The sequence below is a fragment of the Sus scrofa genome, chromosome 2, assembly GCF_000003025.6.
Source record: "Sus scrofa isolate TJ Tabasco breed Duroc chromosome 2, Sscrofa11.1, whole genome shotgun sequence".
Lineage (NCBI taxonomy): Eukaryota > Metazoa > Chordata > Mammalia > Artiodactyla > Suidae > Sus > Sus scrofa.
In genome coordinates, this window is record NC_010444.4 from 14,067,275 (window position 1) to 14,086,643 (window position 19,369).

The 19,369-nt window shown below is 38.0% G+C and overlaps 2 protein-coding genes across 2 annotated transcripts; both read right to left on the reverse strand.

The window, feature by feature from the left end:
• LOC110259718 (olfactory receptor 1013-like) lies at positions 1-918 on the reverse strand. Its single transcript, XM_021085469.1, has one exon. The coding sequence runs from the start codon at positions 916-918 to the stop codon at positions 1-3; it is 918 nt and encodes a 305-aa protein (XP_020941128.1).
• Positions 13,244-14,160, reverse strand: LOC100513978 (olfactory receptor 9G1-like). The gene is given in 2 exon segments (XM_003354363.2): positions 13,244-13,893; positions 13,896-14,160. Coding segments are annotated over 2 exon segments (915 nt in total).

A 19,369-nucleotide genomic window follows, 5' to 3' on the forward strand; every position in this document is an offset into this window, starting at 1 on the left:
TTATTTGAGGAGTTTATTCAGAGCCTCTTTCACATCCTTATTCCTCAGGCTGTAGATCATGGGATTCAACATGGGGAACACCACGGTGTAAAATGTAGAAACTATTTTGTCCCTATCCAAAGAATAGCTTGATTGTGGACGAGAGTAGATGTAGAGGATGGAGCCATAGTACAAGGTGACAGAGATGAGGTGGGAGGAGCAGGTGGAGAAGGCTTTGAGGCGGCCCTGGGTGGAGCGGATCCTCAGGATGGTGGTGATGATGAAGAGGTAGGAGGCAATTATAAGTGCAGTGGGAGTGATGACGTTGGAGGCCAGGACAAAGTAGAGCACAGTCTGGTAGCTGTCCTTTCTTCCACAAGCCAACTTCACCAGGGGTGGGATATCACAGAAAAAGTCATCAATAATGTTGTTGCTACAGAAGTTCAAGGCAAAAGTCCCTTTGGTAACAATGAAAGCATTAATAAAGCCACCAAGGTATGAGGCTGCTACCAAGAATGCACATAGTTTTATGGGCATGGCCTGAGAATAAAGCAGTGGCTTTGAGATGGCCATGTAGCGGTCATAAGCCATGGCAGCCAACAGGTAGCACTCACTGTAGGCCAGTCCGGCAGAGAAGAAGAACTGGGCTACACAGCCAGCAAAGGAGATGCTTTTGTCTTCAGAGATACAGGTCACTAGGATCTTTGGGGTGTAGACAGAAGAATACCAGAGATCCAGAAAAGACAGATTCCCAATGAAAAAATACATGGGTGTGTGCAGCCTGGAGTCATAACAGATCAACACCATGAGGGTGGTATTTCCTAACACAGTCCCAGAATAGACACCAAGGAAGACCACAAACAGGACCAGCTGTACCACAGGGTCTGTTGTGAAGCCCACCAGGATGAAATCTGTCACTGTGTGATTGCTTCTCTCCATGGCTATAGGTAATCTCACCTAGGAGAAGAGAAAATGAGTTGAGCTTGAATCTCTATGCTGAAAACATAGCAAAGGACATTTCATTACTGCCAAACCTTGAAGTCTAAGATGCAACAATGTAAATGTCCATTTTTGAAAGAATTTTCGTTTTGCTACAAAACCACTCAGATTTTACTATATGTTGTTAAAAGATAGAGTTTGCACATTATAATTTCCAAGTGTTTCTTTGATCAAACTTCAATTTGAATCAGGCAGCTCTAAACCAAATGTGATGAGGAGTTGTTTATAGACAGGAAGTAGGGGAGAGGACTTGGTAGAGAAGATGTGGAGGCAAAACAAGGAAATTATCTGATTGGCCATAGCTTAAGTGGTTGCCTTATTAGGAAAACCTAGCAGGCTGTTTGTGATGGCTGTTCTTAGGTTTCATTTTCTCAGGTTCAAGTAAATTGAGTCTGTCTTTAGTTTTGTAAGATTGCTTACACCGTCTACCAATAGATAAAACATCTGAGGCTGATGGTTTCCTTGTTTAGTGACTTTAAAATATTCAATTCTAAATTTCTGTCTTTGGTTGATTATTTTTTCCTCTTAAGAATGATTGTTCAGGAGTTCCTGTCATGGTTCAGTGGTTAACAAATCCGACTAGGAACCATGAGGTTGCTGGTTCGATCCCTGGCCTTGCTCAGTGGGTTAAGGATCTGGCATTGCTGTGAGCTGTGGTGTAGGTTGCAGACACGGCTTGGATCCCAAGTTGCTGTGGCTCTGGCGTGGGCTGGCGGCTATAGCTCCGATTCGACCCTTAGCCTGGGAACCTCCATATGCTGCAGGAACGGCCCAAGAAATGACAAAAAGACAAAAAAAAAAGAATGATTGTTCAACTAAAGGAAAGATGGACTTAATATCTATTTTCTCATACTTTGGTCTTCATAATCACAGTTTTCTTTTATGCTAATGGCATGATTCCTTATTTGTATCTGAAATACTGAATGTTACCTATTTTTAACATATGTTTTTAAAGAATTAGGAGTTTTCTTTTAGTGCTTCCATATATTAGGCCAAACTAGAGCCATTATAAATTTATCTCATCACAGTATATAATGTGGAAGAAAATACAAGATTAAGTAAAAAAGGGAATATACACAAACTTTTGGGGAAAAGTCTATATAGGATCAGCTTTTTCATACATGTTCTACCAAAAACATTAGCAACAATAATCTAAAGGGTCAATTTTAAATGTAATTAATTCAGGAAGTTCTCATGTGGTGCAGTGGGTTAAGGAACTGGCATTGCTGTTGCTGTGGCACAGTTGGTGCAGGTTCATCCCAGGCCTGGGATCGTCCATATGCCACAGGTACAGCCAAAAAAAATTAAAAATAAAAAAGAAGTAAGTAGTTCATGTGTACTACACAAGCAATATAGTACTAGAGACTCTTGTATTATTTTAGATTTTTATTTTTATAATATTTTATTAAAGAGTTTTTCCCTTAATGATAATAATTAGGCAAAAAAATATATGTGTTAGAATATGACAATGAGACTTAATATTGTGTGCAATAACATGGACATTTTCCTCTCTTCAGAGTTGAAATGATGGACAAGAACATAGCCAGTGACTGCACACCCATATTACACTTCAGGGACAATTCTGGTCACACTAACTTCCCATCAACCTAACTCCTTTTACAGTTCAATAAAAATCATGGACAACATGATTATTCATATCTCATAGTTTTGGAATCTAGGAAAATATTAAATTTTACAAGACTATCAGTATTAGTCTTGTAAAATTATTTATTTATCCTAATAAATTATTTCTGAGTAGAATATTGAGCAATATAAGATGTTCCACTTAGGCTTTGATAGGATTACTCCACGAATGTTTCCCCCCAGTAGGGTCAATGTCTACACAAAAGTCAAATCCAAAAATTCCTTTAGCTCCTCATCTGATTTGATCTATCAGCAGCATTTGAAATAGTTCATCAGTGGTTCCTGCTGGAAACCCTCTCTTCACTAGGTTTCCAGCTCATCAGACATGCCTGGTTTCCTCTCCTTCTACAGCTGCGTGTTGTCAGTGATAGCCCAGCTTTGAAGTTTGGAAAGCCCAGACTCAACCTTTGAATCCATTCTCTTTTTCTCCCACAATCACTTCGAATGACTTTCTGTGCTCTCCATATGTGAGTCCTTATGTATGTGCGTATGTATGTACGTATGCACATATCTATCTATCTATCTATCTACTCTCCATCCATCAGATATCTCTTGACCATTTCTCTTCTCTGAACTTGAGATGCATGGATCCAAGTGCCTACCTAATATCTCTTACAGAATGTCTCCCGGGAAGTTCAGGAGAGGTTGAGTTCCTAACAATCCTTTCTAAGCCTGCTTTGCTCTCAGACCTCTCCATTGCAGAAAATGCATTATCATCACTTAGGGAAAATCATGGGATTATTTTTGACTCCTTGTCTTTTACACTGTAACTGAATAATCAACAACATCTTAATTCTATCTTCAAATATATCCAGAACCTGCCCAATTTCTCCCAGCCCCTGTGGGTCCACTTACACTCAGCCTCTATCATCTCCCCCTTGCATTGCTGCAGAGCTTCTACTCATCTCCCTCTGTCCTCCCCACTTCCACCCTTACCCCCTTGAGCCTTTCACAAGGCAGCCAGAGTGATCCTGTTAAAATATCAGGTCGATCATATTAGCCCTCATCCTCAAACACTCCAGTGACATAACTTATTCAGAGGAAAAGCTCCAATCCTTCTAAAGAAGTATAAGCTAATTACCTTTGTCTTTTGATTCTTGTTCTTCTCCCCTTCACTGATCATTCCGCCTCAGCCCTGCTGCCTTCCTTGCAATTCCTGGAATAAATTGGGTCTCCTAAAGGCTTGGCAGTTATTCCACCTATGGTGAGAATGCTCTTCTCTCTTTGTAGAGAGATGGTGTCTTTACAAAGCATTTCCTCACACTTTTCAGGTATCAAATTGCCACTAATATTACCTCTCCTTTTCTGATCACCAGTCCACTTCCGTGACATTTCTCTACTGTATTATTCTCCCTGGAATGGCTCATTATCTAATACTGCATACATCCCATTACTTTAACTTATCCTCCTTTCCATTCACTGGAATATATTCTTTCCTGTGTGCGCTGGATGGAAAATACATCTCAGTTGTATCTTTATGTCATGTTATTTGCAGGATTATTATGAGTTTTTGTGGGCAGCTTATTTTAAACGAATCATAGCACAAGCTGAGAATAAGTTAGTGGCTTGGCCATATCTTCAAAAACATGGATCCCTGAGAAATAAAAGGGGCTTCCTGTGGGGAAACGGTGAACACTCTTGGACTGCATCTCAATCTTAGAGCCTTCTGACTCTATTGCTCTGATTCTCTTAAATATTCCAGAATTTTATCATTTATAAAAGAAAAGAGCTGATAAGTTTGAAGACTTTACTGTGAGTCAAGCACTGTCCTAGTGTTTCATAGGCATTATTGTATTTATTCCCACAGCATTCATCATAGGCATGTTTAAAGATTAATTAGCATTCCTTTTACAGACATGTGGCATCACATATGACTTTCCAAATACCTTTCAGGTCATCTTCTCTCAGAGCCTTTTATCTCTTGAATTTACAGCCAGTCCTGGTTATATGTGCAGAAACATTCCATTCCCCTTGTCCAGGACCAGGACACTTATCTGCAACTCTCAGAGTCATAGCCAAAAAGGTACCACGCTGTGGACCCAGCTAATTTATACCTGCCCAGGCTCATGGTGAATTTGATTCCTTAAGCACCTCGGGGCTTCATAGCTTTGAAAATCTCTGAAAAAGCAATTAACTAGAAAGAGTATTAACTTCATCTAGAGGAAGTCACTCAATGCAAAAGGAGGGCATCGTTTTCAAAGTAGTGACACTAATTTTTTATTTTGCAAAACTACTCTTTGCAAAACACCTTCCTCGGAACTTTATTAAGCTGCCTAACACTATGATATGCATCGTAGTCCCCATTATATATAAGAAAGTAGGTGGAGAGCAGTTAATTAACTTGCCCAGGTAATCTTAGATGTAAGGGAAGTCAGGATTTAAACCCAAGGCAATCTTATTAAAAAAGTCGTAGTCTTTGCCCTAACACAAGTGTACTTTGGGAAGACAGTCTTTGAGTGTCTATTCGACTATGACACTGATGCTTTAAAAGTAGACTACACTTCTCCTGAGTGTCTATACAGGTAGATATTGCAACAAATATATTCTGTCTCACTTTTTATCCACTCATTACTCGATTTTAAGTGACAAAATTGTTCCATTGCCAATGTCCCTAAAAGTACCTTGTTGAGTTTCTCTATGTCATAATATTTATTGGGAATTTAACCTATGGCAGGCACTCCACTGAGTGCTTTAAAAAAGTCATCTCGTTTTAACCTTCACAGTAATCTTGTGAGACAAACATGATGATCATTCCCATTTTATGGAAAAGCTATTGCAGCAAAGTACTGATTGTATGTAAATTGTTCGAGGCACCAAATTGGATGCTTTGAGAGCCAAGTTTCAAAACCAGTTCTCTCAGTGCTCATCACCTATGTCCAAACCTGCATCTCTGTGTAACATTTCCTATGTTCTAGATCCTCTTCCAGGTACTGTGCTAAATGACAGAAGCAAGGAATGAGGCATGACCTCAAGAAGGGTTTCGTTTATCAGTTGACTTTTTGTAAACAAAAAGGTGCAGGAAGTTATGACAGAATTACCTATTGTAGCCGATACTGGGAGGCAGGCTAGAATAGAGAGCTTGCCAGAGGCACTGAAGCAAGTGCTCTGTGTTGAGGAGTGGTTTTACACAGGAGGGAGAATCATGTTTGTGTGCTTAAAGATGCATGGACAATTACCCTGTGAGAGGAAGACATTTCTTGCAAAGAAAAAACTACAACTACTAGGCATGGAAGGAGGGAATGGAGTGGAGTCAAATGTGTGTCAGATCTGTTGGAGTTCAGAATATATTTGTTGGCATGATGTTGGATGAGATTGCCAAGGGCTTTTTATGCCCACTCAGAAAATTCTCAAAGACAATGGCTTCACCTGAACCGGTATTAAAATACTTGACTTAAACTTAAAAGCTTTTGCGCAGCAAAGGGAACCATAAACAAAACAAAAAAGACAACCTGCAGAATGGGAGAAAACATCTACAAATGACGTGACTCAAGAGGACTCAATTTCCAAAAGATACAAACAGTTCATCCAGCTCAATATCAAAAGAAGGACCAGGTATAAACAGATCTCTTTTGCATCCTAGTGCCAACTCAAAACCAGATGGGACACATATTTCCTTGGGTAGAGACTGGCTTGAAGAATTGGGTTCTTGGTATTTTTTGCTTTTAATTGCAGATATTTTCTTTTTGCTTGTACATCGAAACCAGTAAATAAAAAAAAAAAAAAAAAAAAAAAAAAAAAAAAAAAAAAAAAAAAAAAAAAAAAAAAGAATTGGGTTCTGTATTTGTTAATCAGAACCAGAACACTATGGTGAGTGGCTGTGTTTGATTAACTAGCAGACGTGTCATTTTTCCTAACTAAGGATATATTGTTGTGCTGTAAACTAAATCATGAAAATTTCTTTCCAAATTAATACAATCAACTTTTTTATGTTTAGAGATAAGTTTCTCTTGTCTGTGATTCTTTCCAGAAATATCTTAGGCCTCTGAGCTTTCTTAAAGAATATCCAACTGAAAGAAATTTAACCTTTCTAAAATTTATTTTGACTTTTAAATTAACAATTTCTAGTAACCTCTGCTACTTCATCCCTTTTCCACATTTGCTTTTGAGATATTAATAGTGTTGTTTCTTTTATAAATGGTTCCTGATTGTTGCTTCTTATTTGTGCATTTGTTGTTTCTGCTTTGTCCTTTTCTATAATATTAGTTTCTCTTTTTGATCTCTGCTTGTGAGTAATGCTGCTTCTCCTTGTGACTCTTGGTATGGGTAGAACGGCAATGGGAAATTGGCGAAGATATTTCAGATGAAATCATTTCCTTAGCACTTAACTTATCTCAGTAAGTCAGTGGCCATTGGACTCCTTGTGAGGAACAAGTAAAATTTTCCATTAACTTCTAACATCGGAATGTGACAACTTACCTAAAGTTCTCAGCAACACCATCACCAGTAAAGTTCAAGAGAATTCAAACCGCTCTGTCTCAGAATGTTTTATATCAGTTCTGGATTCCTAGTCTTATAAAGCCTTACAACCCCGTCAGGATTTCATGATCTTGGGAAACAACTAACGAGACAATTAAATAAACTTTATGTTGACAATTGGGTATGATTTAGCATTAGAGAATTTTTTTTTGAGACTACAAATCCCAGGTGAAAATTAATCAGTCAGAATTTTTATTCTCATTCCCTCTAGGATTATACAGGAGTTAAACAAAACAGGAATGTGCACGCATTATATATACCATACACACACACACACATATATATATATTCATATGTATGAATTTTTGTGTTGTTGACTTAAACGATATGCACAAGGGAGTTCCCATCGTGGTTCAATGGTTAACAAACCTGACTAGTATCCATGCGGATGTGGGTTTGATCTCTGGCATCCCTCAGTGGGTTAAGGATCCGGCATTTCTGTGAACTGTGATACAGGCCGCAAATGCAGCTCGGATCCTGCCTCGCTGTGGCTGTGGTGTACGCTGGCATCGACAGCTCCAATTTGACCCCTATCCTGGAAATCTCCAAATGCCCTGGGTGTGGCCCTAAAGACAAAAAGATAAAAAAAAAAAATCCCCAAAAACCCCCAAAACCAAATGAGCACAACCTAAAAGTTGAGAGTTAAGTTTTACTTGATGCAAAATGAGGACTACAGCCTAGGAGGCAGCATTTTAGATAGCTCTGAAAACAGCACTCCAAAGCGGTAAGGGGGCAATATCAGTATGTATGAGGCTTTGGTGAAGGAGGAGGTACATGAAATCAAACATGCATTGTGCATAAGATTGCTGCTAGAGAAGCTTACTGCTAGTCACAAGGAACAGATGTTGTTGTGAGGTATTTTAGTGCTTTTCTAGATATGAGGAGGTGAAAACACTCCAGTTTTTCCCAGTGCACAGAATGCCTCACTCCTGATCTCCACCCTGAGCTCTTTGAGGAGGCGTTGAGGGTTGGCAGCTGCCATGGCTCCGAATTCAATCCATGTAGAGGCAGATGGCAAATGCCAATCTCTAGTTCCCAGTATTAAAGCGCAGATGCTCAGTGACACTGACATTTTTGTCATATGTTGAATACCTTTCATTGGTCCTTCCAAAGCCATTCTCCACCCTTTTAACCTTCTCTTTGCTCCAGGATGCTCAGCTTTATTAACTGCATCTTGGGCTCCATTTGATCAGCTTAATATGTTGTTTAGCCCGTGGCTGTCACTGGCGGGGAGGAGAGTGAGGCCAGAGGGGTTTTTCCCTCTCCTTTCTTGCAGAGATGTCACATCTCTGGACCAACACCATCGATACAGCTGGGTGACCCATTTCAAAGCTCTCCCTTCAGTGATCATAACCTCTCCCTCTTCTCACACCTTCAGGAAAGAGGAGGCAACAGCTTTCAGAAGTTCTTAGTTCCAGAGTTATCACACTGTTCCTTGAGAATTCCCTAAGCTACACACATTCCTTTGTCATAACCCCTTTATTAAACCCTTCCTAAAGTTACCAGTTTAAGTAGCCTTCTGCTATCTTCCAGATTCATAAGGGATGCTGGTCTTAGAAGTAGTCCCAGAGAGAAACACTGCAATGGAACTTAATTATTCTTATAAACGAAGGCTAGAAATACAAACCCATCATTGTGATAAATGGGACAGGGGTAACCTATGAATTCATGGCATCTGTTTTACTTTAATGGTCAATAAGGGCATCACGACATGAAGGGCAGGTGGAGATCAAAGCATTGAGTGGCATTATTATTTTTTTTTTTTTTGCAGAGATTCATGCTCATAGAGGTTACAAATAGCATGTCGTGAGTTGTCTTTTGCTGAAATTTAAACCTGGACTATTCAGCAGAATAAACAAACAGGCAGTAAGAAAGACACATTGTAGAACAGAACTCTCAGAGATTAGATGGAAGAAATTACCCAAACACCAGACAACCTAAAAGGTAACAGAATATTTTATTACTCAGATATTGGTGGAAACGTCTCATGGATTATGTGATTTCTGAGGAATGAAGTAGACAAGAAAGCAGCCAAGATGATATGAATCTTGTGAGGAAAAAAATACTGTTTTTAAAAATCATTTTTAACTTTTTTTTGGGGGGGGACAGATAAAAACTTGCTCACGGTGTTCTAGTAGGAGATTCCAACCTTTTATATAATTCTCTGATCTAAGCCAGTTTACAGCCACAGACTGATGGTGGTTCAAGTGCCCTTTTAGGGAGGATCCTGAACCTCAGCCAGTGTTTACAGTGTCTTTCTCTAAGGCTTCTTGTGGATGGCTTAACAGCCAGCTATGAAGGTAATCCCACTTTGAGAAAAGGGAAGTACCCAGATCTTCTGTAAATTATTGGATCCTGGCTCTGACCTGACACATCTCCAGAAATGGAAATACACCAGAGGTACACACTTGCCAGGGAAACCACATGAAAGATAATTTTCCCAGTGTGTATCTCTCAGTAGGACCAAAAGGACCAGTCATATAGCTGGTCACTCCTTCCCCAGACCCAGAAATTGTATTGGGTATAGATCTACAGAATAAAACTGAAGCCTCATTTCAGTCCCCTGTCCCTGCCAATTGGAATTAGGATTAGTGTTCAAAGGTGTGACCAGATATAAATTACTCTCCTCTGATATTCTCCGCTGAGACAGGAACAAAATGCAATATTACATTCTCCAGGGGACGATGTAAGATGAGTGTTTTCATTGAAACTTAAAGATGGTGGAGTATATGTATGGCTGAATCACTTTGTTGTGTAGCAGAAAGTATCACATCACTGTAAATGGATGACACTTCAATATAACTTTAACAAAATGAAAAAAATAACAAAGTACATAAATTAAAAAATATGAGAATTCCAAAGCCACTACTAAATCACAGTTTTTAGTGGAGATTTCAGTGTTCCTCAGTAATTGATAGAATGTATAGATAACAAGCATATAGAAGGCTTAATACCATCCACCAATTAGGATTAATGACTATTTAGAGAAACTCCCCTCGACAACTGCAGAGTACATTTTTTTTCAAGTGCACAGAGTATGTTCACCAAGATAGACAATAACCAGCAACATAAATATGTATCAATTAAAGTTTTATATTTCACAGGATGAAATTAATTAAATAAAAATATTTTGGAAAAAAAAAAAAAGATGCCAAAGTGGGGATCCCAACTCATCGACTTTAATCTGTCTATTTGTCTGAGGGGAAAAGTTTGAGCTCTTCAAAGTGGAGGTCATGTGTGAAACTTATCAGGCAGAGATATTGAAGAAAGTGTGCAGGATTACGAACTTTCATCTTGGGAAATAAAATAGAGTGAGTTTGGAATAAAAACAAACTTATATACCCCCCAAGACTACTGTTGAAGTAAGTGGCTCACGCACTAAGGTTAAGCAGGGATAAACAATGCATTTTGAGGTCACTCAGCTAGCAGAGGAGGCTGAGAGACTCTCACATTTTATTGAAACTACAAAGTCATAAACTATCCAGACAGTGTCATAAACCCTTTACGTTCATGCATATGTACTCATTCTAGCCACACCTGCACACATTGGGAGGCTCTCAAGAGTCAGGAGGAGGAGAGGCATCAGGCTCTGTGAATGTCCCTCAGCCTCTTTCCCCACACACCACAGTTCATGTTCAGTGGGACCTCGTACAAAGTGGCCATAGCAGCTGGAATGGCATCATCAAGATTGTCTTCTTCTCACTAAGGCTTATTTGGCTAATGCTGCAGTTAGGTATCCAAAATGCAAATGACAGTGGCCATCACAATGCCTCTGAAATATAGTCACATTCTGGTAGGATTGATAAACCATTTGGGTAGCAGGGTGATTAGATTAGATAGCTTTCTACTAAGTCAGAATTGCAAAGGTAATGGCTTTCCTTCTAGGAATACTCAGGTACTGGGGGCTTTATTTACTTTACGTACTCTTTTTCTTACCAGCTTTTTCCTCCAGTACCTTTGGATGTAGACTTCATAATGCCCTTTTCTAATGACAATGGTGTTCACCAAGAAATACATTGGCTGGAGAGGAATAGGAAAAATCTTCTCCAGTCCACAGAAATAATTGGTTTTACTACTTATACTCTTATTCAGAAGTAACTGTCCTGATAAAATCGAGACCAATTTACATTGTAATTACAAACCATGTGAAATCTTCTGAATACTTCACTACCATAAAATGCACATAAAACATTCCCAACAGTGCTTTAAAAACTTACACTTAGTGCCAATCTTACACTTAAACATTTTTAAAAGCATTTTCTAAAACATCAGTGTCATATATTTAATTGTAGCTTTACTATTCTTATATATTTTTATGCCTTCTTATGATTATCCTTAGCTGTACTTTACCTTCTTACTAGGGTCTTGGTAGTATTATTTAGACTATGTTTGGAGTTGAAATCACTTTTCCATAAACAAAATATTGTGATTATACACTTAGGCCAGTGAAAGGTACAGTATCTGGTACATATTGATAATTATTTGGAGAATGAGACTTAAATGTTTCTCCTAAGAGGATAACATTATTTTAGAAAAAGAATTTTTCACCAGTAGTTAAAGATCTTTTTTTGTAGTCAAATTTCAGGAGTAGTAGAGCTGGGAAATAGATGTCTTTTATAATTAAGAACAGGTTTACTACACCAATTTTATTTTTTGTGAATGGTATTTCTCTCTGGGACGATGAATTTTCCAGTTTCCATTAATCCACATCAAAGAACTTATTTTCTGTGACTGCAATACAGCAATTAAACCTATTAACATTACTTAAAAAGAATGTGGCTTATAGGAATTTTATTAGTAGTGGTGGGAAATAGATATCTTTTAGAAAATGAGGGTCTGAGTTGAAATTAATAGGTTTCCTTTTTGGAACATAGTTTAATCTGGGCACTTTGACCTTAGTATTGGTCAGTGTCTCACTTGGGTTACTATTTGTTACAACTAGTAGTGATTATATACCCTGGATTTAATTTTCAGGTTATTATGTATCACTCCGAGTACTGATTGGTTTTTCCTGCTCTGAGAGGAGCTCCTACAATTTGGAAGAATACTTGCTTAAATATCACTTGTTTGCATGTTTCTATTGCTGTTGTTACTACTTATACCAAGAGAAACAAAGGCATCATTAGGTTTTGTTTTTGTTTTGGCTGACTCAGATATACAGAAGTTCCCGGGCCAGAGTTCGAACCCACACCAACAGAGCTGTGACCTAAATTACAGCAGTGACAAATCTGGATCCTCAACCACTAGACCACCAGGGAACTCCCACTTTTAATTAATATACATTGCATTAGCATTGATGTAAAAATCAAATTTATATGCATTTCATATTTCCTTTTTTTTGGTCACTACTTTTCTTTTGAGTAATTTGTGCTCATAAATTTATTTGTTTCCCCTCACTATAGTTATTATTACTTTTATTATTATAATTTTGTCTTAATGCCCAGAATGTTACAGTTTGGGTGTTGAAGTCCTTGTTGGTTCACCCTTATAAAATAAAAGAGAAGACCAAGGAGTTACACAGTGATTAACAAATATCATATCTATGGGAACCTGACCAATCTTTCCTTATTAAGGAACATATATAAGAGATACATAGATTGAAGAGTTCATGATTACTAATTATAGCTTTACTGAGTTATTTGATGGGTACCCCTGGTCCTTTGTGCTAAAGCTTCCAGGAGAAAATGCTTTAGCAATTCTGTTATGGGAATGGAAATTGATGATTAAAAGAACTTAATAGTCATTTGAAAATATTAAAACTTAATTTGGCATATGTATGACTTCTAGGAAGTAACAGCTGGATATTATTTTATACATAGCAGTCAGCCAGAAATACTCATGCTAAAGAGCTGTCACTTTATGAAGGTAGAAGTTTTGCTTTTAAGTTTTTTTTTGGTAGTTCCTGAAGTAATATGAAATTCAAAACAAACTCTTACTTTTATATTTAAATATTAGCTCTTAAATTATGCTAATTTTTTTCATCCTAAGTCTCTTGAATTTTCATGTATCAAGGGTGCAAATTCTCCTACATGTATGTATTGTAAGAATTCTTGATCCTAATGGAACACAATGACAGCTCTTCTTGAAAAATAATGAACTGATTAAATATTGCCTTTGCATCTCCCTAAAATGAGAGGATCTTGATTTATTTGAGGAGTTTATTCAGAGCCTCTTTCACATCCTTATTCCTCAGGCTGTAGATCATGGGATTCAACATGGGGAACACCACGGTGTAAAATGTAGAAACTATTTTGTCCCTATCCAAAGAATAGCCCGGTTGTGGACGAGAGTAGATGTAGAGGATGGAGCCATAGTACAAGGTGACAGAGATGAGGTGGGAGGAGCAGGTGGAGAAGGCTTTGAGGCGGCCCTGGGTGGAGCGGATCCTCAGGATGGTGGTGATGATGAAGAGGTAGGAGGCCAGGATGAGCACGGCAGGGGCGATGACATTGGAGGCCAGGAGGAAGTACATCAAAGCCTGGTAACCTTCCTTCCTGCCACAAGCCAACTTCACCAGGGGAAGCAAATCACAGAAGAAGTCATCGATGACATTGTCATTACAGAAATTCATGGTAAAAGATTTTTTGGTGATGATGGAGGAGTTAATAAAGCCACCAAGATATGAGGCTGCAACGAAGAATGCGCAGAGCTTTATGGACATGGCCTGAGCATAAAGCAGTGGCTTTGAGATGGCCATGTAGCGGTCATAAGCCATGGCAGCCAACAGGTAGCACTCACTGTAGGCCAGTCCGGCAGAGAAGAAGAACTGGGCTACACAGCCAGCAAAGGAGATGTTTTGTCTTCAGAGATACAGGTCACTAGGATCTTTGGGGTGTAGACAGAAGAATACCAGAGATCCAGAAAAGACAGATTCCCAATGAAAAAATACATGGGTGTGTGCAGCCTGGAGTCATAACAGATCAACACCATGAGGGTGATATTTCCTACCATGGTCACAGAGCAGACACCAAGGAAGACCACAAACTGGACCAGCTGCACCACAGGGTCTGTCGTGAAGCCGACCAGGATGAATTCAGTCACTGTGTAATTGCTTCTCTCCATGGCTATAGGTAATCTCACCTAGGAGAAGAGAAAATTAGTTGGGCTTGACTTACTATGCTGAACACATAGCAAATAAAGGGCATTATATTACGTCTAAACCTTGATGTCTAGGTATCAGCCATGTGAGTGCTCATTTTGCAACATAAACCACTTAACCTTTACCCTTATACTCTGTTAAATGGTAAACTTAGGTACATTAAAATTTTCAGGAGTTTACTTGAGCAAACATCCATATGAATCAGGCAGTTGCCAAAGAGGTTCAGAGCACTCCTTAGGTAGGAGCTAGGGGAAATGTCTTTATAGAGAGGACACTGAGCAACAAGGAGGTCATTTGATTGGCTATAGATTAAGTGGTTATCTATTTTTCCCCTAAGTTTTGTTGAGATATAATTGACAGATTACATATCAATTTAAGGTGTCCAGTGTAATAATTCGGTATATGTATACACTGCAAAATGATTACGGTGGTCTGGTTAATATCCATCACCTTATATAGCTACATTTCTTCCTCTTTTATGATTTTTATTCTTTCCACTATGGTTGCTTTACAGTGTTCTGTCAGTTTCTACTGTAGAGCAAATTGACCCAGTCATTTCTTTATATCCCTTTTCTACTGTATGATTCTCCCTATAACAGCTCATTATCTAATATTACCTATATCTTATTAGTTTATTCTCTTCCCCTTCACTAGAATATATCCTTCCCTTATGTTTTGATGGGAAAGATATATCCATTTACTGTCTATCACATCTTACTTAAGAGGCTTTTTAATGAGGTTTGTGGGCTGTTTATTTTAAATGAAGACTGAGAGCAATTTGGTGGCTGGGCAACATCTTTGAAAACATGGGTCCATTGAAACTAAAAGTAATCTCCAGTGGAAAGAAGTTCCAAATTCCTGAACTCAGTCTTAAACTTAATATCTTCTGATTGTTTTGTTTTCTGGTTCTCGAGATTATATCAACATTTTATTATTTATAAAATGATAGCTATCAATTTTGAATACTTTACTGTGAGTCAAGCACTGTGCTTGGTTTTTCATAGCATTGTTTATTTATTCCCATAGCATCCATCATAGGTGTGTTTAAAGATTAATAGCATTTAAGATTAAAGATAATTTTGCAGGAGACCAAATTGAGTATTATTGAGGAGCTTGTAATTACACAATAGTTATGTGGTGTTATTTTAATCCAGAGACCTGGGATGTAGCCATAAAGTCACCTCCTTTCATATATGATATTAGGTTAACAGTTACTCGTGGCCTTCAGGGTCCCTGTCTTTTTGGTTGTGAGACCTAACCCAAAACAATAGGATAATGCTGACACTCAGATGCTGTCACAGGGAACTCCTCATGCATGTGGTTTCATATAAATACTTCCAAGTACTGCTCAAGTCATCTCCTGGCAGATTCCTATGTTTTTCTCTTTTCGGCAAACCCTGACTAGGAGCATAGAAGCATTCTACTCACTCCACCCAGGTCCAGGACACTTACCTGTAACTGTAACAATCACAGACAACAAAAGACCACACTGTGAATTCAGATTACTTATACTTGATCAGGGTCCCCAGTGTGTATGATTCCTTAAGCACCTGAGGGATTCATAGCTTTGAAAGTCTCTAAAAAGCAATTAACCAAAAAGTGAGTTAACTTTATTTTGAGTCAGTTGTCCCATGCAAAACAAGTGATTGATTTAAAAAGAAAGGATGTTAATGAATTATGGTTTGAGAAACTACTTTTTGCAAAACACCTTTCTGGGATCTTTTTTTTTTTTTTAATTGTCAAACAACTTTAAGGAGTGTGGAGTGTAGTTCTCATTAAAGACAAGAAAAGAAGAGTTCCCATCGTGGCTCAGTGGTTAATGAATCCGACTAGGAACCATGAGGTTGCGGGTTCGATCCCTGGCCTTGCTCAGTGGGTTAAGGATCCGGCATTGCCATGAGCTGTGGTGTAGGTCGCAGATGCGGCTCGGATCCCACGTTGCTGTGGCTCTGGCGTAGGCTGGTGGCTACAGCTCTGATTAGACCCCTAGCCTGGACCCTCCATATGCTGCAGAAAGCGGCCCTAAAAAGACAAAAAAAAAAAAAAAAAAAAAAGACAAGAAAAGAGATTCAGAGCAGTGAATTAACTTGTCAGGGCAAACTTAGAAGAGAGTACATTCAGGATTTAAACCCAAGGCAATCTGATAGGTAATTTATCCTCTTTCCCCTACACCAAGAATGCATCAAAGACACAGAATCATTGACTATTCACTATGACACTGATGCTTTAAAAGTGGACTGCACTTATTCTGAGTGTTTATACAGACAAATTTGCAATAAACATATTCAGTCTCACTTTTTAATCTACTCATTACCCAACTTTTTTTTTTTTTTGTCTTTTCTAGGGCCATACCTGCGGCATATGGGGGTTCCCAGGCTAGGGGTCTAATTGGATCTGTAGTTGCTGGCCTAAGCAACTGCCATAGCAAGGCAGGATCAGAGCCGAGTCTGCGACCTACACCACAGCTCACGACAAAGCTGGATCCTTAACCCACTGAGCGAGGCCAGGGATCGAACCCGCAACCTCATGGTTCCTAGTGGGATTCGTTAACCACTGAGCCACGAGGGGAACTCCTATTGGAGGTTTAATCGCACTAGGTTGAGTCCTGTGGCTTCAGCTCTCTTCACTTATTTTCCTTCATGACACATGCTGCTCACAGTGACTACATCTCTGGAGCCCATCCAGAGTTACGTACAATTTATTTTTCTTCTTCTTCACTCATGCATTTTGGAATATGGTAAGTGCGTTTCTATATGGGAATATTCCTGAGTTGAATTGAACTGCATATACTTACAAAATAATTTCAGATACTGCTATTTATTTATTTAGTATAGTATTGTTGTAGGTCTTACAATTGGGGGCACTATAATAAGAGTATCATGACATTTTTGTTGTAAACCAACAACTTTAAGATAAGGAAAGTGGCACAGGATTTAGTGATCTAACTCTTTTCTTCCACTTGGAAAATGGTGCTCTTATCCCATGTGTTGTATTTTCTACTTATAAATTGTGACTATTATTGCCTAATATTTCTTTTCCATAGGCATGATTTTGAGGTTAAATTTTAATTATGAATAAAGGCATTTTACCATCTGTGTAGATACTTTAAAGATGGAATTCTTTCCATCGTTATCTTGTACATCTAAATCCAGAATTGGCACAGGAAACAAGTTCTTCGAAGACGTAGTGTACTTTTTACTTGGTGTGAAGTGCCAATATTATAATAGGGTTCATAATGATTCCCTAGCGTACATCAGAAAATGATATTTAAATATTATGTTGAGCATGAATGGTAGGAAATTAATAAAACATTGACATTCCTTTGGTGGCTCAGCGGGTTAAGAACACAGGTTTGAACCCTTGCCTCACTTAGGGGGTTAAGGGTCTGGCGTTGCTGTGGCTATGGAATAGACCTGCAGCCGCCGCTCTGATTCAAACCCTGGCCCAGAACTTCCATATGCTGTAGGTGTGGCCATTAAAAGAAGAAAATAAATGCATAATGAAAAAAATTAAATTGGATAGTTACCTAAGTGTTTATTATAGGTTAGTCAATATTCAGGCTCCATACTACACATTTCGTATTAAATACCAGATTTCAGATATGATTCATTTGCTGTTTTTTTTTTCTCATCATATTACTCAATTCTCATATAGACCTAGAGGATAATTTACAATTAAAGATGAAACGAATTATATGAAATAATTGGATTGTGTTCATGATCTGCTAATGATGGTGAAATAGCCCTGAGGTCCAATTAGCCACAGTTTAGAAACTTCACAGCATTTGCCTACGAGAAGAATATATGGTAGCACTTTTAAGGCTCAAGAGAAAGGATTTATGCAAAGGCCTCATCAAAGACACGTAGTGTAGCTGTGCTAGTTGGCATTTTTAATCTTAGAACCTCTTTCTTGGTGACCTAACAGCTGCCAGGTGCCCTTTCCATGGAGCTCTGTCAGACAGATTCATAGGTGAGATTTTTTTTTTCCAGCAAATCAAATTCATAGACTCTTGGGTTTCAATGTATCTTACAAACTTATATGATCACTTCTCACCCTCACCATCTGAGCTTTAAATCCTTATCCAGCCTGCAAAACATGAAGAAAGATGGACTCAAGCACAATATTATGAATTTAGGAGTAAAATTCTTTGGAGTATTTTTCTCAGTGATAAATATTTAAGTTATTAGAAAAAATAAAGTGAGATTTAAATTATGTAAAATAATTATGTGATTCAAATTTACATCCAAAATTGTCTCCAATTTACATTATAACTTAAGAATATTCCTAGATGTTGCACATGTTTTTGAAAAGCACTTCTGTTTAAAAGTACACATTGATCAAAGAAATGCACTCTATTTTAATAATCCATTTCTCCAACATTAAACATTCCATGTCTTTCTAAATTTTCCATAGCTCTTAACAGTTGTATCAACACACACACACATATATATACAGTGATTTATATATTTACATATTGTATTGACACACACATATATATATAAAATTAACATATATAATGATTTTTCTCCTTTAGAAATATTTTCCTTTAGTTTTTTTTCCCTAGAAAGAATATTGTTGAGACAAAAAAGAAAAAAGAAGCAGAAATTTTTATATCTTCGCAGTTATTTCTAAATCCCTTTCAGTAATTATATCAAATTCTAATTTATTCACAGGACACACTTCTCTGAATAACTGGGGGAGTCCATCTCAGAATAAAGGAATGTAATGAAGTTGCTGAACTTTGTTTCCACGTATGTATAAAATTTCATCTCAGAAAAAATAAAAAAATTAAAATCTTACCTCAATTATCTCTGAAAGAAAAAAACACATGCTTTTTTCAGGAATACATTGATTATATTCATATTTTTCTTCCCTTCTCATTGGGAAATCCATGTCCCCCAAATTTCTCCATCTATTTGTAACACAGTAGCCTGTAACCAGGAATGATGGAGGAAGGATGCTTTGGGAAGATGGGAGAAGGAGGCATGAGAATGCATGTAGCAGAAATATAAAGGAGTGGGAAGGTCATTTATGTCATGGATGGATGACTTGCTGTTATTTGGTAATGAAATTTCAGGCATTAAGGGCATTTACCAGGGAGAGGCTTCATGGCTTTTTGTGAACAAACATGCATTCATATACACAGTTAGCATCCCATAAATATTTGTATGA